A 26,715-nucleotide genomic window follows, 5' to 3' on the forward strand; every position below is an offset into this window, starting at 1 on the left:
CAAAAGCAGATGGGGAGGGAAGAAGCCCCAAGATTTCCCAGGGAGTGGATTGAGTAGCTGGGTTGTACTGTATGCAAAGGATCAGGGAGAGTAAAGGTAAGCCTCGGAGCCCCCAGTAAGAGGCTGTCAGCCCCAGAAAGAGGCTGTCGGGTGTTGCAGGACCAGGGAAGTAGAGGGAGGTGAGGGCGGGGGCCAGATCCAGAAGCAGTGCTCCTGGGTGAAAAAGATCAGGAAGCAGTATTGGTTCCACAGGAGTCTGGGGCCCCAAGACTAGGAATGGTGCAGGGCCTGACAAGCAGGGGGGATGGCAGGGTGAATGTGGCTGGGATCCAGAAGCAGTGCTCCTGGGTGAAAAGGATCAGGAAGCAGTATTGGTTCCCCAGGTGTCTGGGGCCCCAAGACTAGGAATGGTGCAGGGCCTGAACAGCAGGGGAGATGGAAGGGTGAATGTGGCTGGGTGAGTCACGGCGCAGAGGGCTGTGCTATGGACTTACCCCAAGAGGCCTGAGGATAGGAGTGCCAGTTTTTTTGTTTTTTAAGAGAAATTGGTTTAGTTAATTTTTTTTTATTTGAATGTGCAGTGATACACATTTATGTTATTGGACAAGCAATCTGTGGCCTAGGAATGCTTGAGCTCATGTGTTCTTCATTGACTACTAGATTCCTAACATACCATTAATGTGAATTACATCAGTATAGAGATAATACACGTACAAATAATTTAAAATAGCCTGTTTACCATGATTTTTCTAAGAATACACAATACTGACCTTGACTTTGAAATAGATGGAAAATGTAGGCGTTATTTTGAAGAGACTAAAGGTGAAACTAGTGATGAAACAGAAAAAAAGAATAAAGTACATTAGTACATTTAGAAATAATTTTTAACTTCTGGAATGATAGGAAATATTTAAAATGTAGAATAAAAGTAAGTAATAATTTATCACTTTCCAGTGCTCTGAAGATTGTGAGTGAAAGTGTGGAGTAAGTGCTGAGAATATTTTCTTTTTTGCAGATACCTAGCAAAATGGTGTGAATTAAAAAAAAATTTTTATTTATTTTATGTGTGCGAGTGTATTGCCTGCATGTGTCTAAGTGCACCCGTGTTGTGCAATGCCTGCGGAAGTCAGAAGAGGGCATCAGATCCTCTAGAGCTGGAGTTGCTGATGGTTGTTAGCCACCATCTGGCTGTTGGGAATCAAACCTGGGTCCTCTGAAAGAGTAGCCAGTGCTCTTAATTGCTGAGCCATCTCTCTAGCCCCAATGGATGGGAATCTTAAAAACATGTTTGAAAGATTTAATTTTTGTGATGACAGAGTAACAAAATAATAACTATCCTCCCTCTTCAGTGTATAATGTACAGATAATGAAATGAATAAAATTATGATTCATTTATAGATCTGGAGAGATGTATCAGTAGTTGAGTAATGACTGCTTTTGCAGAGGACCTGGGTTCAATTCCCAGCACTCACATCCACTTATAGGGGAATCCAATGCCTTCTTCTGACTCTGAAGGCCTTGCATGACAGTGTTGCTTAAATGTATGCAGGCAGTACAGTCCTACACAGAAAATAATAATAATAAAATATTAAAAAAAAATAGCAGGAGCTGGAGAGTTGGCTCAGCGGTTAAGAGCACTGACTGCTCTTGCAGAGGACCCGGGTTCGATTCCCAGCACCTGCGTGGTGGCTGAGAACTGTCCTTAACTCCAGTTTCAGGGGAATTGACGCCCTCTTCTGTCCTATGCAGCATTGCACAACATGGGTGCACTTACAATACATGCAGGCAATACACTCATACACATAAAACTAATAAAATATTAAAAAAAAAATAGTAGCAGGGCTGGAGAGATGGCTCCGTGGTTAAGAACATTGGCTGTTCTTGGAGAAGACCCAGATTTGAATTCCAGCACTCACATGGCAGCTAACAGCTGTCTGAAACTCCAGTTCCAGGGGATCCGACGACCTCTTCTGTCCTTCATGGGCATTGCATGACATGGGTGCACTTACCTACATGCAGGCAATACATGCATACACATAAAATAAAAAATAATAAAATATTTTAAAAAATAGTAGCAAAGAGCTTTAAAAAAAAATAAAACATGATTCATTTGGAAAAAGTGACCCTACCCCATTGTAAGTACCAAGTAAGTGTTTGGCTACTGTTATTATCCAACAAAACCATTTTGTTCAACATTGTGATATATCAGGGAACAGCATTCTCTGTTGCTGGTGTTCTGGAACAACAAGATAGTCAACTTGTTAGAGGCAAGACCTTGTTCTTACTCAGTGCCTCATTTTTCTTTTTGGTCTCCTGTTTTTATTCTTGCCTTACAGATTCTTTTTTTTTTTTTTTTTTTTTTTTTTTTTTGTGATAATGTTGATGTCTCAAGCTGTAATACATGTAAGCATTTGAAAATATAAAAGGTACTGACTCTTCTACCTGAATCTCATTTCCTTTAGATTTTTAAAAATTTTGATGAGCCCTGAGTATGTTGCTCATACCTGTAATCCTAGCATTCAGGAGACTGAGGCCTGAGGATCAAAAGTTCTAGGCCACTTTGTATAGTATAGTGAGTTCCAGGTTAGCTTGGGCTACATAGTAGCAAGATTGACTCAAGAAAGAAAAAAAATTGTGTCAAATTTTGTATGACTCTGTGTGTGTGTGTGTGTGTGTGTGTGTGTGTGATGGACACAATTATATATGCTAAAATGTTTGTAATAGAAAAATTGTGATTTCTGATAGACTATGATTATTTGAACTTTTAAGAAGTTAACAGAATAAGTTATGTAAACTAGTAATTCTCATCCTTTTCTACTAAAGTCTGCTGGCTACTTTTTCTGAACATATGTATATGTTCCAGCCATTTTATGTGGTTTAAGTTGCAAAAACATAAATGTTTTGATTTTTAGCAATTTTTAAATTTTATTTATTTTTATTTTATGTGTATGAATGTATGGCCTGCGTGTGTAAGTGTGCCCATGTTATGCAATGCCTGCAGAGGTCAGAAGAGGATGTCAAATTTCTCTGGAACTGGAATTATGAACAGTTGTCAGCCACCGTGTGTTTGCTGGGAATTGAACCTGTATCATCTGCAAGAGCAGCCAGTGCTCTTAACCTCTGAACCATCTCTCCAGCTCTGATTTTTAGTATTTTTAAGAATAAAGTTTATCATTATATCAAAGATGGTTTCCTCATGAGCAGGTGGTATGGGTTAAAAAAAGTCAGTGTGCAAGGTTATTGGTAGCATACCACACAGGTCACAGCTGAGTTACATCATGGCAGGAAGAATGACAGCATTGTGTGTTTAAAAATCAGAGTTGTGGGGCTGGAGAAATGGCTCAGCAGTTAAGAGCACTGGCTGTTCTGGCAGAGGACCTGGGTTTGATTCCCAGTACCCACATGGTGGCTGACAACCATCCCTAACTCCAGTTCCAGGGGCTCTGATGCCCTCTTCTGACCTCCATGGGCATTGCGTGACATGGGTATATTTACATATATGCAGGCAATACACTCATACACATAAAATAAAAATAATCAATAAAATATTTTTAAGGGGCTCTGGAGCTCAGCTGTTAAGAGCACTGATTACTCTTGCAGAAGACCCAGGTTCTGTTCCCAGCACCTACATGGTGGCTAACAAATGTCTGTAACTCTAGTTCCAGGGGATCTGATAACTTCTGACCTCCTCAGGCATTATACAACATGGGTATACTTACATACATGCAGACAGTAGACTCATGTGCATAAAATAAAAATAATAGAATATTTTTTTAAAAATCAGAGTTGTCCTAGGCCTAATGGCACACACCTTTAATCCCAGCACTTGGGAGGCAGAGGCAGGAGGATCTCTATGAGTTTGAGGCTACTCTGGTGTGCATAGTAAGTTCCAGGCCAGCCAATTCTACATAGTGAAACCCTGCCTTAAAAAAAAAGAAATCACAGTTGTTGGGTTGGGAGTTAGCTGCTGGTAAAGTGCCAAACCAATGTATAAAGTCCAGGTATGGTGGTGTGCACTTGTAGTCCCAGTGCTGCTGAAGCTGAGCTATCAGAGGAACCCTGGGGCTTGCTGACTAGCTAGTTTGGCCTAATTGGTGTGCTACAGGCCAGTGAGAGACCCTTTCTCAAAGGAAATGAATAGTGTTCCTGACAATGACATTCAAGGTTGTCCTCTCACCTCCACATGTGTTCCCACCTACACATCCCCCTACCACCCCCCAAAAAAAACCCAGTTGCTTCCCAGAGACCATAGATTAAAAATTCCATAGCTATTCCCTTTTTTTTTTTCATATCAGATATGAAATAGGGTATGATTTTTCTGGGTAAAATTTTTTACTTTATTAACGTAAAAGGTATATTAGGTTAATAGTAGAAATTATTACCAGTGAACTTTTTATTTTCAAACAAACTTTTCGTAATTGGCCACCAAAGGCATATGCTCTTCCCTTTTTCTCACCCTCTCCCTCACCTTTCCCTTTCCTTTCCTTTCCTCACCCCTCCTCTTCCTCACCTTTCTCCCTCTCTCCCTCTTCCTATCTCCCCTCCTCACTCCTTTCCTTCTTTCTCTCAGGATTTTGCTAGGTTGACCTGGAGTTTGTTTTGTAGTCTTAACTTTTCTTTTTTTGATACAGGGTCTCACTCTAGCCCTGGCTAGCCTGGAACTTGCTTTGTAGACCATGCCTGTCTTGACCTTAAAGAAATCTGCCTGCCTCCCAAGTTTACTGGGATTAAAGGCAGGAGCCACCACTCATGGCTGTTGGCCTGAACTCTTAATCCTCCTGCCTTAGTGTCCTGAGTTACTAGGATTGCAGGCATAGACCACCATGCCTAGCATACATACTACCTTTGTACTTCTTTCTGTGGGTTTTTTTTTTTTCCTGTCTTTTGTGGGCATTTCTTTCTCTCTGACTGTATCTGTATCTGTGTTTCTCCCTGTGTTTGATTATTTTGCCTCTAGTCTGGCACACTCTTGTGGTTTACTGTGAGTACATGTCTATGACTCTGTGCATGTGCATTCATGCATACAGGTCCCTATGTCTGTTCTACTGGCGACCTTTTAATTTTAGTCATACATAATTTGAGAGTTGTCTAGGTTCCTTAAACAATAATTACATTCTTTCTGCTCTGAGTACTTTTTAAGGTCTTTCACTGTATCTGAATTACTGGGTTTTGTTAAAAGAATGATAGGTTTAGAAAAATGTGAACTTTGAATACTTTTTAATGTAATAGAAGGACATTGATATTAAAAATGATCTTATTTTCTTATGGTACTTTAGAATTTTCTACATAGGCATCTAATGTACCGACAGGAAATCAGATATTATATAAGGCACTTAAAATTTCTCCAGTGAAAGCTAGTTTGGTTGAATGTAAAGAATACATTTTACCTGTTCATTGGGGCTTCCCAAACCTCCCTTCAGGTTTTCTGATGTGCTAGGAAGACTCATATAGTATTCTCATGCTGCGATTTGGTATTGTAAAACTAAGATAAAATCAGCACAGAGAAAAAGTACATGGAATGCTATCTTCAGGATAACCAAGCACATGTTTCTAAGTCCTCTCTCAGTGGGGTCACACAGGATGTGCTTAATTCAGTAGTAAATTGTGATGACATATATGAAATGTTGTCTACCAGGGAAGCTCATTAGAGTCCCAGGGTTTTCTTGTGAGTTGGGTACACTGATACCATCTGCCTCCCATGGACCAAAACTCCAGATTTCCAGAAGAAAAGCAAATGTTCATCATTATACCATATTGTTTGTACAAATACAAACAGTGGACCTCTGTTACCAGGTAATAGTGGGAACCCTTCCAAAATACAAGTTTCCAAGTGTCAGGCATGGGCCAACTTTGCAAGCAGACCTTTCTAAGGATAAAGTCTCAGGTAGGCTTTCTGTACACTGTACCTACTGTATTATTTAATTACCAAGAGTTTGCCAGGAGAATCTAGCTCCTTAATACCCAACATAAGAGTCTCTTACTGATTTCTTACTAGTTTTCATTAAAAAAAAATTATGTGTATGAGTGTATTGTTGGCATGTAAGTAGGTGTACCTATGTCATGCAGTACCCACGGAGGTCAAAGGAAGTCATCAGATCCCCTGGAACTGGAGTTACAGATGGTTGTTAGCTGCCATGTAGATGCCAGGAATCAAACCCAGGTCCTCAACAAGAGTAGCCAGTGCTCTTATATGCTGAGCCATCTCTTCAGGCTCCTAGTTTTCATTTTTAAATTGCTGCCTGTTGTAATATTTTATTAGTTCATCCTTACTACTACGGAATAGACTAAATGTTTTGTCTGTTTCATTTCAAAGCAATATGGCTTAGTGACAGAGTAGTTTCTATTTTAATTTTTAAAACTGTGTTAAGTGTAAATGCAAGATTTTAAATATTTTCATTACAATGAACTTTTGCTTATTTCAAAACCATTTTATTTGTGCAATTTCCATGTAGTTTCTATTATGGAGTTTAAGAATGTTATTAATCATACTTATGCCCTTTACATGTGATTAAATAACAGTCTTTATTTTATTGATATCCTTTTTCCTTGATTTGCTTGATCTTTTTGCATATATCTATAAAATACATATATGCAAATGTTCATCTTTCATATTGGCTAGGTCACTGTTTTACTCTGCTTTTTAAAAAATTTTTATTTTATGTGTATGCATGTACTGCCTGCGTGTATATAAGTGGACCCATGTCATACAGTGCCCAAGGAGGTCAGAAGATGGCGCCCAATCCCCTGGAACTGGAGTTACAGACAGTTGTTAGCTGCCATGTGGGTGCTGTGATTCGAACCCGGGTCTTCTGCAAGAACAGCTAGTGTTCTTAACCACTGAGCTATCTCTCCAGCCCTTACTCTGCAAAAAGCAGAGTATTTTTGTTTGTTTTTGAAAATTGTTTGATTGGTTAATTAATTTTTGAGACAATTTCTTGTATTTCATGCTGATTTTGAACTTGCATTGTTGCTGAGGGTGACCTTGAATTTCTGATCCTTCTACCTCTACCTCCTGAGGGCTGGGGTTATAGATGTACAGTAACATAGCCAGTTTTGTGCAGTGTTGGGAATTGATTGGGGTGTTTCCTGCACTCTGGCAAGCACTGTACCAACTACATGACATGCCCAGGCCCTAGTTTTTGTTCTTAAGATACTAACCTGAATCTGAATCTTTATAAATGTATAACAGAATTTGTTGGCATTCTTCAATCTTAACTCCTTATAGTTAGTCTCTTCAAGGAATTAACACTTTACCTTTTAGGATTTTACAAAATTACAATGCTTATAGTTTCTATTTTTACTTAATTTTTTAATGTATGTATAAGTTAAAAATTTTTTTGATTTATTTTTATTTTACATGCATGAATAATTTGCCTGTATGTATACAGGTGTACCTATGTTGTGCAGTGCCCAGAGAGGCTAGAAGAGGGCATCAGTGGAGTTACACACCACTGTTAATTGTCATGTGAATGCTGGGAGCTGAACCCAGTCCTCTGGAAGAGCAGCCAGTGCTTTTAACTACTGAGCCATTTCTCTAGACCCTCTACTTTTATTTTTAATGATAATAATTTTGTTCTTCATTGCATTTAAGAATTTATCTACTTAGGAATTTATCTATATAAGGCTTGTGAGATGGCTTAGAGGGTGAAAGCGTGCTTGTCATAACCATCATAACTTGAATTTGATTGATTTCCAGAACCCATGATATAAGGAGAAACTGACTCCCGAAAGTCGTTTCTCTGACCTCCACGTGTGTGTGTGTGTGTGTGTGTGTATGTGTGTGTATGCGTGCATGCATATGCACGCATACACACAAATATTTTTTGATATTTTATATGTATGAGTGTTTTGCCTGCATGTAGGTAAGTGCACTACATGTGTGCAGTGCCTGCAGAGGCCAGAGGATGGTGTCAGATCCCCTGAAACTGGAGTTAGGGATGGTTGTTAGCTGCCATGTGGGTGCTGGGAATTGAACCCCGGTCCTTTGGAAGGACTGCAAGTGTTCTTAACTGCTGAGCCATCTTTCCAGCCCCAGAAAGAAAAAAAAAAAAGAATATTGAGGTAATAAAGGAGCTATATTAGATATAGGTGGTTCTTTTTGAGAAGTCAAAGGAAGAAAAGGTTATATATATAATATATATAATTTTTTTGGTTTGTTTTTGGTCTTTTTGAGACAGGGTCTCTTTGTTGCCCCAGCTGGCCTGAACTTGCTGTGTAGACCAGGCTGGCCTTGAACTCACAGAGATCTGCCTGCCTCTGTCTCCGGAGTTCTGGGATTAAAGTTGTGTGTCACCACAAAAACAAACACTGTTAATATTCAGCAAGGCTTTTTGGGATTAGCAAGAGGGATTATTTTTGAAAATTGGTAGAGCATCTCATGAAAACTAAAAGGAAGAAGAGATATGTGAACATTGTAAATTTTTAATTTTTTTAATTTTTAAAAATTTTATGTGTATGAGTGAGTGTATTGCCTGCATGTATGTGAGTGCACCTATGTTGTGCAATGCCGTAGAGGTCAGAAGAGAGTTTCAGATTCCTCTGGACCTGGAGTTAAGGACGATTTGTAGCCGCCCTGTGGGTGCTGGGAACCGAACTCAGGTCCTCTGCAAGAGCAGTCAGTGCTCTTAACGGCTGAGCCATCTCTCCAGCCCCTGAACATTGTAGATTTTATGTAAAGAAGCAGTTTGGGGCCTGGGGATATCTCTCAGTTTAAAGGGTACTTACCTAACATACAAGAAGCCCTGGGTTCTATTCCTAGCACCAGCTAATACTGGTTGTGGTGGTGCATGCCTGTAATCCCAGAACTTGGGAGCTGGAGGCTGGAGGATCAGAAATTCAAGGTAATCCTCAACTGTGCAAGTGAATTTGAAACCCTATCTCAAAAGTGCAAAAAAGCCGGATGTGTTAGTTAGAAGCCATTAATCCCAGCACTTAGGCGGCAGAGGCAGGCCTAATATAATGAATTCCAGGCCAGTCCAGGGATACACAGTGAGACCCTGTCTCAAACACATACACACACCCACACAACAAAATAACCCCCCAAAAAGTTTGGGGTAGGATAGTTTTATTCATGGAAGATTATCATAAAAATAAAATAACAAGCTGATGTGGTGGCTCATTTCAGTATTCTCATCATTGTAATCTCTAGAGGCTGTCAGGAAGGTCTGCCTGGGCTATAAGGTGAGATTCTGTCTTAAAAATCAAAACAAAACTCCCCCTCCCCAAACAAAACCCTAAAAGATATAATGTAGAAACAGTGCTGCCTTTTCTCAACTGTGACCTTAATGTCATTTTCATTTTTATCTTAGGAAACCGTATTTTCTTTTCTTGTCATATACACACATTGCCACAGTAAATTCACTTCTATATAAGAAGAAAAATAGAAAAAAAATTTCATTATTATTGTGTGTGTATGATGTGTGTGTTTATATGTACATATAGATTCTCTAACTGAATAGCCTGTGTGGATTAATCTTTTGTTCCTTGAATTTCTGGGTTCCTGAGCCCAGAGTCTCTTGGCTTTGTTCATAGAAACCCTTTAGTAGACAAGTTTATAATGTCTTTACACCCTCGTGGCTTTCTCTTTTACCTTTTTGTCTCTTTACCTTGCACCTGGGTATCATTGGAGATTAGGATATGAGAGATGATTCTAATTTTGTCATCTTCTTTAGTGCACCTTGCTAGAGCTTGACTTGGAACTTCGTGAACTGTGATGAACTGAAAGTAGCCCCTTTAGGTAGATGTAAATGGTAGTTTACTAAGGAGGAAATAAAAAGCTAAGGAATTAATATGCTTCTTACTGTTGATACTGATGTTATACTATGCAAATATGTTTCACTTTGTGATTTATAAGTCTCATTGGCATCTGGATACAATTTTAAAAGTCTCAGATAAAGTAAAATTGATAGTATATATCAATAAGAACTCTCTGAAGGGTATTGCACATACTTCCTTTTACTCAACTTTCCATTTCTCAATTTCTACCTTTAAAATTTGAAGGTTACACTTTGTAGAACATTCATTCATCTCATTACTTCAGTAAACACTGAGCATTTATTACATGTCCTGTTAGGTATAACTCAGTCTTGAGTCTTTCAAGTCCCAAATAGAAAACTAATTCTCAGTAAATTTTCAGAAGTTTCAAAAGTAAACTTATTTTTTACAAAACAGTTCCTAAAAGCATGGTTTTTAAAGTAATTAAAATATGGAGTTTCAAAAAAAAAATTTTTCCCAACAGGTGGGAAGGAGAAACCAAAAACAAATGTAGAAGACTTACAAATTAAAAAGGTAAAGAAGAAAAAGAAAAAGAAACACAAAGAGAATGAAAAGCGGAAGCGTCCAAAAATGTATAGCAAATCTATTCAGACCATCTGTTCAGGATTGCTATCTGGTGTTGAAGATCAAGAAGCCAAAGGCATACTAAATGATAACATAAAGGATTACTGTGGAAAGAATTTGGATACCAAGAACTGTGATTCTAAAATTCCAGAGAACAGTGAGTTTCCATTTGTCTCACTAAAGGAACCACGAGTTCAGAATAACCTTAAAAAGTTGGATACTTTGGAGTTCAAGCAGCTCATTCATATTGAGCACCAGCCTAATGGAGGTGCATCAGTTATCCATGTCTACAGTAATGAACTCTCCTGCCTGTCTCCTGTGGAGATGGAGAGATTTGCAGAAGAATTTGTGGGTTTAGTGTTCAGTGAAAATGAAGGTTCTGCAGCTTTCTATGTAATGGGTATTGTTCATGGGGCAGCTACTTATTTACCTGACTTTTTAGACTACTTTTCATTTAATTTTCCCAATTCACCAGTGAAAATGGAGATATTGGGAAAGAAAGATATAGAGACAACGACTATGTCTAATTTTCATGCTCAGGTAAGAGGTTTTTAGTTTTTTGTTTTTGTTTTTTTAATAAAATAGCTTTTAATTGTATGCTTTAGACAGACTTGTCTTGTTCTTAATTTTGCTCTAGGTTTGATATAAAAAGGTAAGAGTAAAGTGAAACAATTTGAGAGTATTGAGTTCCTTCTTGATATGAATGAATATAGGAGTTAAATTTTGATTTCTGCCTGTTTTTGTTTTCTTAAAAACAGCTAATGAAATAATGAAGATTCTGTGCCCTTCCCCTTCTTTTTTGACAAGAAGTTAGCTTGGGCCTAGTGAAATTAATTTAACCAGATATTTTCCAGTCCTTAAAATAGTTTTCTTTAAACCTGAAAATTACCTAAAATTGTCTTCCTTTTAATGTATTGAAACTGCTTAGCATTGAGTCTATCAAATAGTAGGTGCTAAATAAATGCTGACTAGAATAAAAAATATTATAGTACAAAAGAATCACCACTTAGTATGTAATTATGTGAAAACAATAATACATACTTTTAATTAATTTCCATTTCCTGCTCTTTTCTATAGAACATACATTATTCTAGAAAGCAAAGACAAAATTGGTTTTACTGCTTTTTAAAGATTAATTTGAACTTATCTAAAAAGCCAGTGCCATTGTCATTGAACCCAAAGTTAGGTACATATTAAATTAGGAGATTGGCCAATTGACTATAGTTTGTTTTCTAGGAATAGTAGTAATTGACAGTTTTCTTCTAGTTTACAAGGATGAAAAAGTAAAAGAGAGAGAGAGAGAGAGAGAGAGAGAGAGAGAGAGAGAGAGAGAGAGAGAGATAGATAGATAGATAGATCCTGGCAAACCTTTCTCCCAGTCTTTCTCTACTTAAAGGTTAGCTAAGAGACAAAGAAAGGAGTAACTTACTATTTTCGGGTTGTCTGCAGGTTGTCAGTAGTACCAGAAATAGACCAAGATCTTTCTAATGGTCATCCAGGGTTCTTTTTATCATTCTCAGTGTATTCCCTTTGTTGATGGTCAACAAATCTCTACCTTAAATGAGAGTTTGGTTGTTCAACCATGTCCACACATACCAACTCCCAGCTTCCAACAGTATGTTTGATGTGTATTCTGTAGCTTATACTAGCCTGGAAAATAGGGCAATACTTATATAGTGTGTGTGTGTGTGTGTGTGTGTGTGTGTACGTGTGTGTGCGTGTGTGCGTGCGTGTGCGCGTTTGTGATGATTCTCCAATTTTTAATGATGGAGAAACATAAAATAAATGACAATCCTGCACCAAGGGACTTTGTACAAGTTGTTAAATATTGAGAGAAGAAACCATAGTAGAAGTGAGAGAAGAAAGTCCCTTAGTGCTAGAGCTTTCTTTTTTCTTTTGTCATTTACTGTGTTTGTTAAATGCGGAGTTTTATGCTATACCTCTTGACTCTTAAACCAAGTTGTTTGTACAATATCACAGCTGTTCTTGCTGTCATACATAGAAGTATGTTTCAGTAATCTTTTTAATGTGATGAACACATTCACATATTAGGTTGAATGTTTTTCAATTAATTTTTTAAGTGAATCTTGAATTACAATAAATAATGAGAATTTTCATTTTATGGGAACCAGTAAGATGATTGAGTGGGTAAAATCACTTGGTGAAGCCTGATGACCTGAGTTCTCCCCTGGGACCTACATCATGGAGAGAACTGATTGCCACAAGTTGTCCCCTGACCTCCACATGTGTGCCATAGTACATGCCCCCCCCATAAATAAAATGTAATAAAAAACTAAAACAGTCATTTTATGTAATATTTGCAAAATGAAAACTGTCCTTTTGCTCTTAATCACAGTGAGATGCTAGAGTTGTTAATGGAGGCAATATATAGATCTCAGTTCCTTGAAGAGCCACTTAACTTGGTTGCCACCATCTCTCTGTGTGTGTGTGTGTGTGTGTGTGTGTGTGTCTGTCTGTCTGTCTGTCTGTCTGTCTGTCTGTCTCATAGAGGCAACTCTAGCCTATTGTGGTGGCGCACACCTTTAATCCCAATTCTTGGGGGGCGGGGCACAGAGGCAGGCGGATCTCTTCAAGGCCAGCTTGGTCTACATAGTGAGTTCCAGGCCAGCTGGGGCTACAGGGAGACCCTGTCTCAAAAAGACACCCCCCTCCCCAAAATAGAGGCCACTCTAGGCAAATGCTTTTTCTCTCTTGCTATCTGTGACTCTGGCCCCATGTCTTTGTGATCTGCTACTCTGGTGATTCAAGCACATAATCTACAAGGATTACTTTTGATTCTTGGAAGTCTTCTGTTCCTTTGTTATAAGATCCTCTTTATTTGTGTAGCATGGAGCAAAATATATAATGAACTGCTCATTGATATTTCCCTCACATGGATTATTACATTTTCTTTTATTAGGAGCATAGGTAAAATCAAAACAAAGAAAACAACAACAAAACCTAGATAACTCTGCGTAGCTTTAGGTTATTCTTAAGCACTGATTTTATGAAACTGAAGTTCTAAAAGAGAACATAGTAGAAGAAAATGAGAATACTTTAGATTACTTCTGCTTCTAACGTCTTGAGTCCTCCTAGTAAAATCTGCTTTGTTACTGTTTTTGAAACAGGATCTCAGGAAAACTAGGCTAGAACTCTTGTATAGCTAAAGCTGGAGTTGAATTCCTGATCCTCTTCTCCCCTATCTCTTATAAAAGTGGTGGGATTACAGAGGTATACCACATCCAGTTTAAAAGGCTGTGTCTCTTAATGTAATTCCCTCCAGGAATTTCTTACCCCCCCCCCAGTAAATCTTTTATTAAAGGATAATATGTACACAGAAAAGTACATACATTACAGATGTATGGCTTGATGAATATTCAAAAAGTGAACAGACCCATAATTTTAAAAGTTGAATTATTTTTCTCAAACCCTTATCACTCTGCCATACCCCCAGCCCCCAAACAAACACAGGTAACCACTCTACTGAATTCAAATACCACTGATAAATTCTGCATGTTTCTGAACTTTAATTTAATGGACTAAAATAGTATCTGCATTGACTTTCTTTTCTCTTTCAGTATTGTTTGTGATTTCCATCTTATAGGTAGCAATGTTTATTTTCTCATTGTTGTGTACTATTCCATTATAGAACTATATCATAGTTTAATTGTCCTGCTTACTGTAAATGGACATTTGAGTTGTTTTTACTTCGGTGCTGTTAAAACAGGGGTGCTGTGAATATTTTTGTGCATATGTTTGATGAGTGTGTGTGTTTTTGTTGAGTATATACCTAGTGTTGGAATTTTAGGATAAAAAGGTACATAGATATTTAACTTTGATAGATACACTACCAATTTTCCAAAGTTAACTACTGGTTTGCATTCCTAACAGCAGTATACCATATTTTTGGACACATTGTGTCTTTTTCATTTCACCTATTGTAGTAATGGTGCAATCATATCTTTCTGTGGTATAATTTTAATTTTTCTGATGACTAAAGATGTTGACACTTTAAGATTTTTTTAAAAAATTTATTTTTATTTGTACAAGTATTTTGATTTGCTGGTATGTTTACTGGTATGTGTGTAGTATCCACAAAGGCTGGAAGGGGGCAGCAGAGCTGCCATACCACCACATGGGTGTTTGGAATCAAACCTGGGTCTCCTGGAAGAACAGCAAGTGCTCTTAATCCCTGAGTCACCTCTCCAGCCCCCAAGCACCTTTTTTAATATGCTTACTGTCCAGTTAAATATCCTCTATTGTAAAGTTCCTGGTCTACTTGTTTGCCCAATTTCTCCCTCACTTTTTTCCCTAACAACCTTAAAAAATTATTGTAGCTAAGACTCTGTCAGCCAAATAATACTGTTCAGTTGGTGTCTTGCTTTATTATTCTTAAGAATGACTTTTGAGGCTGCAGAGATGGCTCAGCGGTTAAGAGCAGTGACTGCTCTTGCAGAGGACCCGGGTTCAATTCCCAGCACCCACATGGAGGTCAAGAACCGTCCTTAACTCCAGTTCCAGGGGAATCTGACACCCTCTTCTGACCTCTGCAGCATTGTATGACACAGGTGCACTCACATACATGCAGGCAATACACTTGTACACATAAAAATAATATTTAAAAAAATAAACCTAAAAAATGACTTTTGATGACTAGAAGCTATGAATTTTCATATTTAATTTTTCATCATTTATGATTAATGCATTTTGTGTCCTATTAAAAAATACCCCTGAGATACCAATGTATTCAGTTTTCTTCTAGAAACTTTTATTGTTTTCAATCTTGCAATCTTGATATTTACATCTACAGTTTATCTCTATTTGATTGTACAGCATGAGCTAAAGATTAGCATTCAGTCAGGTGTTATGGGGCCTGCCTGTAATTCCAGCACTGAAGCTGAGGCAGGAAGATCATAAGATCACCATGGATCAATAGTGAGACCCTGTCTTTAAAAAGAAAATGAAACAACAAAAACCAAAAATCTTAAAACACAACTCATATTTCTCTATATAGCAGATATCCAGAGGATTCGCATCATGGGTTGAAAAGACACCCATTCCCACTGTAGTGTAGTGCCGCCTCATTCATAAGTTTTATTGTTTTTCAAGACTTCCTTAGTTCTTTACATTTTCATATAACCTTTACAATCAGTTTTTTTATTCCACAGAAAAAGCTACCAAGACATTGATTGGCATTACATTTATAAAGTGCACAGATAAATTTTGATAGATTTGATGTCTTTCTAATACTGAATCTTCCAGTCTGTTACCATGGTGTTCTCCTTTACTTGTCTCTTTTGTTTTCCTCCAATGCTAGGGAATGAATCCAGAACCTTTGCCCATGCCAGGCAAGCACTCTACCACTGAGCTTTATTCTTAGCCCGTTGTCTTTTTCTTTCCTTTTAAAGATTTCTCTATCATCCATCTGTCCATCCGTCCATCCATCCATCCATCCATCCATCCATCCATCCATCATCTATCATCTGTCTATTCATTTATACACAACCTCACATGCACTTGGGTGTGAAGGTCAGAGAACAACTTTTGGGATTTGGTTCTTTCCTTCCAATTTGTTGAGGTAATCTCTTGTTTTTGCTGTACTGTGTACTGCTGGCTAACTGACCTGAGAGTTTCTAGGTTTGTAGGAGTTTTGGAATTACAGACATACACCATCACAGCCTGCTTTTCTGTATGGGTTCTGGGGATCAAACTTAGATCATTAAGTTTGTGTGGCGAGTGTTTTTTTAAACTACTGAGCCATCTCACCAGCTCTTTTTTTTTTTTTTTTACCGAAAGCATTTTTCTGGTTTTTAGTTTAGAAGTCACAAGGTTTATTAGATTTATTTGTAGGTATTTAAGGACTTCATTTTACTAATCAAGATTTTCTTTTTCAAACTTAGAAGGTTTTCACTACTTTCATTTACATTTATTTGCCTTAGAAATTGAAAATGTAGTTTGTAGTCTATTTCTTCCCAATATTCTTCTTTTCCTTATTTATGGTTTTATCATGCACATACTAGTTTTGGGGGATGTCAAAAATGTGGTGATTAGGCTATTTAAAACAGAAAAGATGAATTCTCCATTTGTGGCTGCTTTGTAGTTGAATCAATTAGTGAAATTCTGTATTTGGGTGGTATCAAATGAATCAGGCTACATACTGCCATGTGAATTTGTCTTTACCAAAGAATTTGTTGAGATGATATTAGAGTTAATATGGGACTGAAGAAAAAAAAAAAACAGTATTAGGATGTAGTTTTGTTTTAGACTGTAAGAAAAATTGGTTGTAATAAGCCAAATATGGCTGCTCAAGAGTAAAGCTTTGGGCAGTGGTAACTTCTGGGAGGCTAAGTATAGTGGGTTAGGTTCAGTAGAACTTGTTCCAGTTGTGATAATGCTTCTACAGGGGAGAAGGAAGAACTGTAGAGAAGAATTTCATATATAAAATTTCTATAACTTAGGGGGCTGGAAGATGACTCAGTGGTTAAGAGCACTGACTGCTCTTGCAGAGGACTTGGGTTCAATTCCCAGCACTCACATTGTGGCTATCGATTGTCTGTAGCTCCAGTTTTAGGGGATCTGACACCCTCTTCTGACCTCCATGGGCATTACACAACATGGGCACACAACATGGGTACACCTACCTACATGCAGGCAATACACGCATACACATAAACTAAAAGTAATAAATAAAAAAAATTTAAATTTTATAAGTCAGGGACTATGTTTCAATTCCTTTTTTAACTTTTATATTATGAAAAACCTTTAATCCAGTTAAAACCAATCCAAAAAGCAGTGCTCAAAAGATCAAGAAACACATGAACAGATAGAGTTGATAGAGAAGAAAGGTGTGAGTTGAGACATTTGTAACAGTAATGGAGAGATGTGTAATTAGCACTTTTTAGATATATAAAAGTGTGTACAATAATATTACAATATATTGTGTTTTATATTCTAATATTGAAACCTATAAAACAGTGAAACTTGGAAAGTTATAAATAATTAATCAGTTTGAATTTTCAAGATAGATCAATCCTTATCAGTTCAGGCTTAGATCAGACTCATATTGTGCCAGCAGCAGGTGTCTGTGTATGATGGCAGAAGTTGTGCACTGCTGTCGTTCACAGTGATGCAATGTCCCCAGCATCTGCAACTCAGTCAGACTGCCAGCAACTCATGGAACCAAAACTAACTTGATATTGATTGTGGGTCTCCCTAAGCCAGGCTGTTCACCCCTGTTTCTTTCATTTATTATCAAAATAAAAGAACAACCAAAATAATTTGCCCTAAATCCATGGAAACTAAAGTATGACAAATTATGTAGCCATTTTAATGATCTGTATAGTGACAGGGGTAATATCTATGTTATTTAATAGTTTCTACATATAGTCATTTTTGCATCTGTTTAGTTATGCCCTTGAATACATGTTAATGTGAAATATTTGTATAAAATATGAATGTGGACAAAGAAGGGACACTGACAGAGGATTAAGACATTCTTGTTCTTTGGTCTTTGGTTCTAGAATTCTTTTTACTTGTATAATGTTGTTTTCTTTCTTATCTGTACACTTAAAGTGTGCCTGAAATTGAAGACCATACGGAGTTATGCAGGAGGTCTGGGGCAAGAGGGGAGCAAATAGACAAATAGACATTTATCAAGAAAAGATACAAGTAGCCAACAGGTATATGAAAAAATTGCTTATAACCATCAGTCATCAAGGAGATACACATCAAAGCCACAATGAGATACCATCACCGCACTCAATTTAGAATGTTCTGGTTTAGGGTCTACTTCAAGATGGCTTAGCAGGTGAAGGCACTTGCCACTAAGTCTGATAACTTGAGCTCCCTCCTGAGATCCAATTTCCACAAGTTGTCTTCTGACCTCCACACATACTGTGGAATGCACCCCCCCAATAAATAAATGTATCAAAGACTTTTAAATTAAAAATAGATAAAAATAGAATGATTATTATCAAAAAGATAATAACAAATACTGGTGAAGGCAGAGAGTTAAGAAAGTCTTTATGTACTACTGGTGAAAATATATTTAGTAAAACCATTACAGAAAACAGTATGTGCATTTCTCAAAAAATTAAAAATAAAACTACCATGTGATATACCAGTCCCACTGCTGATTGTAATCTGAAGCATATGACATCAGTAAGTGAAGGAGACATCTGTACTCACGTATTTATTGCAGCACTATTCACAATACCCAAGAAATGAAACTACCAGTGGGTGAATAGATGAAAAATAGGTAGTATATACAGACCATGGTCTACTATTCTACAATTAAAAGAAATTCTGTCATTTAAGAAAACATGACTGGAAGTGGAGACCATTATGTTTGGTGAGATAAGCCAGGCAAATCCCACAAGACCTCATGGAACTTGAAAGAGATATCTCACAGAAGCTCAGTGGAGAATAGTGGTTTACCAGTGGCTAAGAAGAGTTTGAAGAGAGAAGGATGGGTAAGGGTTGATCAGCGAGATGATAATATGTCATCAATTTAAAAGAATGATCTAGCTAACCTTTTATCATGGCAGATACCACATACTGTAGTTGGGAAAAGATCTTTTTCTGCCTCATTGTATTAATTTAAATGAATGGTAGTAACTTTTATTATTATTTTTATTGAAGTATGGATATTTAAAATAAAATGAATGAAGGGTCCAGGGAGATGGTTTATTTGGTAAAGTGCTTGCCATGCAAGCATGAGGACCCAAGTTCAATCCCCAATACCCACATAAAAAAACCTGGGGCAATGAAGCATTCCTATATTCCCAGTGCTGGGAAGGCAGAACTGGAGGATCCTTGGGGGGCATGCTGGTCAGCCAGTTTAGCTGAATCAGCAAATTCCAGGTTCTGTAAGAGACCATGTCTCAAAAAATAAGGTGAGAGTGATTGAAGAAGACACCTAATATGACCTCTGGCCTTCACACACATGCACATACACACCAAACACACACATATATATACAAATAATCGATTAAGTATCATCTGTTACAGTTTAGTTTCAAAGTATGTGCCCAGATATGGTATAGAAGTGGCTCCCCCTTGTGGCACCTTCCTTTATGTCTGATGTTTAGGTTTCCTCAGTAAGAAATGTGATGAGCAGACGTTTGCCACGACTGAAGTAAGTTTGAAACCTGGAACCCACATGGTGGAAGGAAAGAATTGACTCCCTCGGGTTGTCCTCTGATCTCCACATACATGCCTGAGGCGTGTAAGCCCACACACATTCTCTCACACACACACACACACAAATAAATAAATATTAAAAAGGAAAAGAATATGGTGAGCAGCCTTCCTTACTGAAAAATGAGGGACTCTGCTTTACCTGCTAAAAAAAAGTCCCTAAGCTGCAGAATTGAAACAGATACGTCTTTTACCTTATTCACTCATCTTTAAACTCTAGTATTTAACCTGCTTTTCTGCTGACTTCAAATTGATACTGATATAATTTAAAATGTGTGTATCTTAAGTATTTTTTATGGATCACTATTCAGGAAAACTTAATATCTTAGGATGCTGGCAGGTACACTAAAACAACTACAAGATAAACAGGTTTTGAAACACAAATAATTTGTGTAATGCTAGACCAAATACGTTATGTTTATTTGTTAGGAGACTTCTCAGAAACATTGATGAACCTCTAATGCAAAAGAATTTTCTACTGAACTATAGGGTCTTATTTTCAGGAAACACATTTTGGGAAATAACAAATTGTTTCAAGGTTATTTCCTGGTCTCATATTTACTTTTAAAAGGACTACATTTTTATTTTTGTAACATGCAGATGTTTAAGGATTGCTCTTTTATTCAAAAATTATTGAGAACTAATGAATAGTGGGGTTTGTTTTTCTGGGGGGTGGTCTTTTTGAGACAGGGCCTCCCTGTAGCCCCAGTAGGCCTGGAACTCTATGTAGACCAGACTGGCCTCAATCTCAGAGATCCGCCTGCCTCTGCCTCCTGAGTTCTGGGATGAAAGATGTGTACCACCACACCCATTCATGAAGAGTATTTTAATTCAAGTATAATTCATTCATTTTTGCTTAACCAGTATTTGAGATTTTGTTAAGAAGTCTCTCCCCTTTCCTTTAACATTTATAGGGAATATAGTTGGAAGAAAAGTAAAAAAAAAAAATGCAATTATGATAATCTTAGACCTTTTTTTTTGGAGAGGGGGAGGTTTATAGTAAGATTTAGGTAAAAAAATGTTACATGTCTTCTAAAAGGCAATGTGTAAATATAAGCTTTTATAAAATATATGACTAAGTATCTCATGCTTGTGTTTTATTCTGCTCTTTTTGATACTATCTATCTATCTAAATCAATATATGTATAGTCTTTATAATTCAGTGCATTTATTTTTTAGGATGCAGTGATATCTTTTGAAGTTTTTTTTAAAAAAACATTTACTTATTTTATGTGTATGAATGTTTTACCTGCATGTATGTAAGTGTACCATGTGCGTGCAATGCCTGAAGAAACTAGAAGAAGAGGTCATATCCCCTTGAACTGGAATTATAGAAGGTTGTGAGTAACCATGTGGGTGGTGGGAACTGAACTCATGTCCTCTGGAAGAGCAGGAAGTGCTCTTAATCACTAAGCCATCTCTCCAGCCCCACAGCTTAATATTTTTAAGTGTATCAGAAAACTAGCGGGTTAACGGTTTTCTGAAGTTACTAAAACAAGTATTAATGGTAGACCTATCAAGATTTGAAGTTTTCCAGATAAGTGGTTTTTCTAATTAATGGATATATACAGCTTTAACTGCCAAGATTTTAATAAAGATACTGATTTACTGAATGTATAACATAACTTAGCTTTTATTTCAATACCAGTTTGTCATTATGCTGATGTAATACAGATGCTCCAGAGCTGCAGCAGCAGCTGTGCTTGCCTCTTGACCCTCCTCCATTCCAAATTTGTGGTTTCTTACTCTTGTGATCTGAGAGATTATTATAATGTGCTTAATAGAGGAGCACATATGTACAATGGGGAAATTTTATGAGCCATAGTCTTTTATGACCTTTGCTTTAGCTGTTTAAAGATTCTTATCTTTTCCCTTCTCTCATCCCACTGCCTTTTGGGCCACTCACAGTGGTTTTTAGAGGTTTTATTTTCATGTGGTATTATAGACTTAACTTTATCCTATATAATAAGTGAATTTTGAATATTACAGTGTTGCAGTAAAACAAGGGTCACCAAAATAAGAAGCATTTCTGTTTTTATGAGAAGCATAAAATATTTTATGTGTGAGTGTTTTGCCTACATGTATGCAAGTGCATCATGTATGTGCAGCGCTCACAGGGGCCAGAAAAGGGTGGCATATCCCTTGGAACTGGAGTTATAGTCAGTTGTGGGCCGCCATTTGGGTCCTGGGAACTGAATCTGGGTCCTCTGCAAGAGCAGCCAGTGCTCTTAACCAAGGAGCCATCTCTCCAGCCCTGAAAAGTATATATATTTTCTCTTTTTTATTTTTGGTCTTTTTGAGACAGGGTCTCCCTGTAGCCCCTGCCCTGGAACTCACTATGTAGACCAGGCTGGCCTTGAACTCACAGAGATCCGCCTGCCTCTGCCTCCCAAGTGCTGGGATCAAAGGTGTGCACCACCACGCCCGGCTATTTTGTCTTTTGTTAGTCATCTTTGTATTTTATCAAGAGGTGTACACTATTTCATATGGGTTTGATATATTGGGTTAAAAGTTGTATTACAGCATAGTTTTGCCAATTAGCATTTGATGCCTTTGATTTATTTTTTAATATTCTAATTGGTTTATCATAGTAAAGTCTTTAATATTTGGAGAATGATTGTCATAGAAGAAAATTAGTTTTGTTTAAAGCATAATAGGTAAGAATGCAGAATTCTTTCCAATAAAAATTCTCTAATTGGATTTACCATATTTTAAAATAAAATTTATCTTTGGTTTTAGTAATAGGTCAATGGACTGTACCTTACATTCTTAGTACATATTGGCTAAAAGAGAGACCAATATGAATGTAAGAGATTCTTGTATCTGTATTTGTTCTTACTTAGTCGTGAGTTAGATTCAGTTATGATGTATATAAATATATAGTACTGGCCTCTCTCCTTCCCTCAGCAGGCCCTAGATTCACAGCACCCTGTTTCACCGCCCAAGTGCTAGAATTATAGATGTGTTCTGCCATATCAGGTTTATCTCCCCCCTCCCCACCTCTTGTAGAGTTACCTAAATTATTTCAAGTATAGTGTGCCTTCATTTACATATTAGATAAATTGATTCATAATTTCAGACTTGTGTTTCCTCTGGCCCCTAAATTGCTCTTCTAAAAAAAGATATTTTACGTGTATGAGTGTATTGCTTGCATGTAGGTAGGTGCACCCTTGTTGTGCGATGCCTGTGAAGGTCAGAAGAGGGTATTGAATCCCCGGAGCTGGAGTTACAGGTGGTTGGATACTGGGAATTGAACCTGGGTCCTCTGCAAGAGCAGGGAGCATTCTTAACTGCTCAGCCAACCCTCCAGCTTCCCTAAATTGCTCTTAAATTCACATTAGACAGTGTTCTTTCTTGGTATGTTTTTTCTATGCATGTATTTAATTCATGAATACATACCTTGGGGGGAAAATGTCCATTTGATTTTTGCTTTAAAAGGGTATTAAACATGCTCATGTTTGGGGGAGAGCTCATAATTGAAATGTACTTAGTATTTTAGAGGAATTCATTCACTGAAAATTGTTTTCTCAAAGGCCACTTTCTCCTCCCATGAGAAACTATATAACTTGGGGTGTGTATATGTGTGTGTGTTTGTGGTGGTGGTGGTGTTTTTAAAGACAGGGTCTCATTATATCACCCTGGCTGGCCTGCAACTCACTCTGTATAATAGACCAGGCTGGCCTTGAACACACAGAAATCCACCTACCTCTGCCTCCTGATTGCTGGAATTAAAGATGTGCACCACCACATCCGGCCTGCCTCTGCATGCCTTATTAAACTGATCATTGTTGATACTTTCATGTAATAACATGGACATATATTTATCTCATTCTCCATAATTTAGTAATGTTATACTTCTGTCTTTTTTGTTTAAACATGGGTGCCAAGGATTTATTTTATTCTGGCTTAGTTTTAGAGCTAGTTAGTGACTTAGGTGAGGTCGCTAATATTTACATAAATTGATGTGCAAGACATTTATATATTTGTTTGAAATGAAAATACAACAATCCTGTAGTGCCTTTGAAATAGAAATGCTATATTTCAAAACCCTTAGAAAATTTCTGTGTTAAAGTATAGATTGATTCACTTTTTCTCTTATCTCTCCCTACCTGTGCTGGGGATTAATCCCAGGACCTTATAAATGCCAGGCAAGAAGTACTTGTCCTCAGATTCCCCCACCCCCCAGCCCCTCATTTCACTGTTTAATGTCCTTAGAGTTTCCATAGCTCATGATCACTGCAGATTTCAATCTATGGTTTGAGATCACAAGCAATCATTTAACAGAATTCTATGTGTCATATTCTGGTGTATTTGATAGAGTTCAGCTCGATACCCTTAGCCTTGTTAAAGACTACCTTACTGAAATGGATCCCGATGACCAGTTTTCTTACTGTGTTGTTAGTGCCTGAGATTGTTGTAGAGTCAAGTTTTAACTTTTAGTTTTGTTAATGTAGGAGATGATAGCACCTTAAGAGACAAAACCCTACATAAAAAAAAAAAAAAAAAAAAAAAAAAGATGAGACTCTGAATGTAAGATGGATACAGACTATAAATTTTGTGATTTGGTCTTGGAGGAATAGACCGTGGTTCTTAGAAGTGAATTTATGATGACTAATGAAAAATAACTTGGAATTCTTGTAAATAAACCTAAGGAATTAATGTTTTACTCATTATGATAAAAATAAATTCTCTAATGCCTTAAGTTATTTTAGTATATAAAAATATTTATTGTCATGTTTCTTAGAATATTCAGATTGGAGCTTAGGTACTTTGCATATATTGATACTATGCCACCTGCCATTGTTGAGGATTTCATAATGTGAATATAGTTTGACCATTTGCATTATGAGATTTTGTTTTAAAACAAGGTTAATCCTGGGCAAACTGAGTTCAGTTGATCTCCTATATATAGTGACCATAAAGCCTTAATTCAGAGAAAATGATCATTAGGATTTTGTTTAAACTTTGTTTATGCAAAGAAGCTTAAATTAATACCTACTGTTTTGTAGTGTCAGTATATAAAAGCATATAGTTCTGTTAGAGTTTAAATGTGCATGTGAAAAATCCAGGAGATTTTCTGAAGGTTTAGGCTGCTTTAATGTTTTAATGCCATTCCGGTGCTAGCATTTTAACAGGTGGTTTATATAAATGATTATATTTTCTTCTGTAGTCTGAAGTTAAAACATTACAGTTAAGGAAAACAGCACAAAAAATTTGCATAGCTGATGAATAGCATAGGTGATAATAGCAAAGGTGAATTTGTGACTTAGGATTCTTGGTTCTGAATTTCTATCAGTTTTTCATAAGAGTTAATGATATAAATGTAAATGGCTGCTAATTAAAATTTGAGATCTGGAGTGGATGATCAGCTCTAGTGGTCTTTTTGACATATAAACTAGTGGTAGTGGGGTGATTAGACAATTGTAATAAAAAAGCTAGGAGCTATCACTTTAGAAAAATGTAGGTGGGCCAGCTTTAGAACATAACTTTAGTGGCATTATATATTAAGTAATGACTTTGTATTACAAGGAGCTGTTACAGTTTGCTGCTTAAGTTGTATTTTGTAGCTCAACTCTTCACAAATAAGTAGTTCATAGAAATAGAAAAGGAAGATAGAATAGCTTGCTTGATTAGTATGCATTAAAAAATACCTAATATTGTGAGTAGAAGGTTTTTTTTTTGCTTTTTCTTGCCTCATGTTACATTCTAGTAGGCTAAAATGATGTAATTTATTGTTGTACAGTGATAGTAAGTGCTTTATGTGTAACTTTTAATTAAATTCATATTCTTCAGGTAAAAAGAACGTATTCTCATGGTACTTACAGAGCTGGTCCAATGAGACAAATAAGCTTGGTGGGAGCAGTTGATGAAGAAGTGGGAGATTACTTCCCTGAGTTCCTTAACATGTTGGAAGAGTCCCCATTTTTAAAAGTAAGAGAAATTCGTAACATTTTAAATTATGTGTGTTAATTTCATTCTGTAGGTGATATACACGAGTGCCTATTTGCAATTTAAAATTCAATTTTTAAAAAATTGGAATGAGGAAAAGGAGGGAACAGTAATTTTTTTATAAAAATTTTATTTTTATTTTTACTTTATGTGTATGAGTGTATTGCCTGCATGTGTGTAAGTACACCCGTGTCCTGCATACAACACCCACAGAGGTCAAAAGAGGGTGTCAGATTCCCCTGGAACTGGAGTTAAATAGATGGTTGATAGCTACCATGTGGATGCTGGAAATCAAACCCAGGTCCTCTGAAAGAGCAGCCAGTGCTCTTAACCACTGAGCCATCTCTTTAGCCCTGGGAACAGAGTAATCTTGTGAAATGTGTACTTGTGAGTTCTCAGATCCTAATTGAATAGCAAAGTTAAATGGTGAACTAGCCCATAACATTACATGCTACTTCTACTTTAGGAAACTATTTTATCAAGTTGCTCAAGTATAATAGAATATTTATTGTACTGTTTCTTAATATGTGGGTTGGAGCTTAGGTACTTTGCATATGGTTCCATCTGTTTGTTTTTTGTAGACTAAGTACCAAAGACTTTTAAGAAATCCAGGAAGGATGCCTACTAAATAGACATGTTTAAGACAAAGGTATGGCAGTTTGATACTGTGAAAAATTGACCAGGGGATTTTGGACAGCTGTGTAAAACATTCAGCCCATACCCCATTAAATTGCCTAAATTTCTAATCACATTCATTATTATATTTAAAGATTAATTTTTTTGTTTATTTCTTTATTTATTTGAGGCAGGGTCTCCCTGTAGCCCCAGCTGACCTGGAACTCACTGTATACACCAGGCTGGCCTTGAACTCACAGAGATCTGCCTGCCTCTGCCTCTCCCGGGACTAAAGGCATGTGCCACTACATCCAGCTTTTATTTATGTTTTTAAGGCTCAGTTTTTCGAGAACTTTTATTTTATGTGTATGAGTGTATTGCCTGCATGTATGTAAGTGCACCCATGTTGTGCAGTGCCTGAGGAGGTCAGAAGAAGGTGTCAGATCCCTTGGAACTGGAGTTATAGATGGTGGTTAGCTGACGTATGGGGACTAGGAATTGAAACTGGGTCCGTCTCCAAGAGCAGCTAGTGCTCTTAACTGCTGAGTCATATCTCCAGTCCTCCAAATTTTATTTATTTATTTATTTATTTATTTATTTATTTATTTATTTATT

The 26,715-nt window shown here is 37.0% G+C and overlaps 1 protein-coding gene across 2 annotated transcripts in view; it reads left to right on the forward strand.

Moving 5' to 3' along the window:
- Rsbn1l (round spermatid basic protein 1 like) overlaps positions 1-26,715 on the forward strand; it is an 85,553-nt gene that overhangs the window by 40,878 nt on the left and 17,960 nt on the right. For both annotated transcript variants that reach the window (XM_008830778.3, XM_029562364.1), the window contains 2 exons: positions 10,238-10,878; positions 25,330-25,467. In XM_008830778.3, the coding sequence (XP_008829000.1) occupies positions 10,238-10,878; positions 25,330-25,467 (779 nt within the window). The remainder of the gene's footprint in view (positions 1-10,237; positions 10,879-25,329; positions 25,468-26,715) is intronic.

The sequence above is a fragment of the Nannospalax galili genome, unplaced genomic scaffold (genome assembly GCF_000622305.1).
Source record: "Nannospalax galili isolate Female #2095 unplaced genomic scaffold, S.galili_v1.0 scaffold312, whole genome shotgun sequence".
NCBI lineage: Eukaryota > Metazoa > Chordata > Mammalia > Rodentia > Spalacidae > Nannospalax > Nannospalax galili.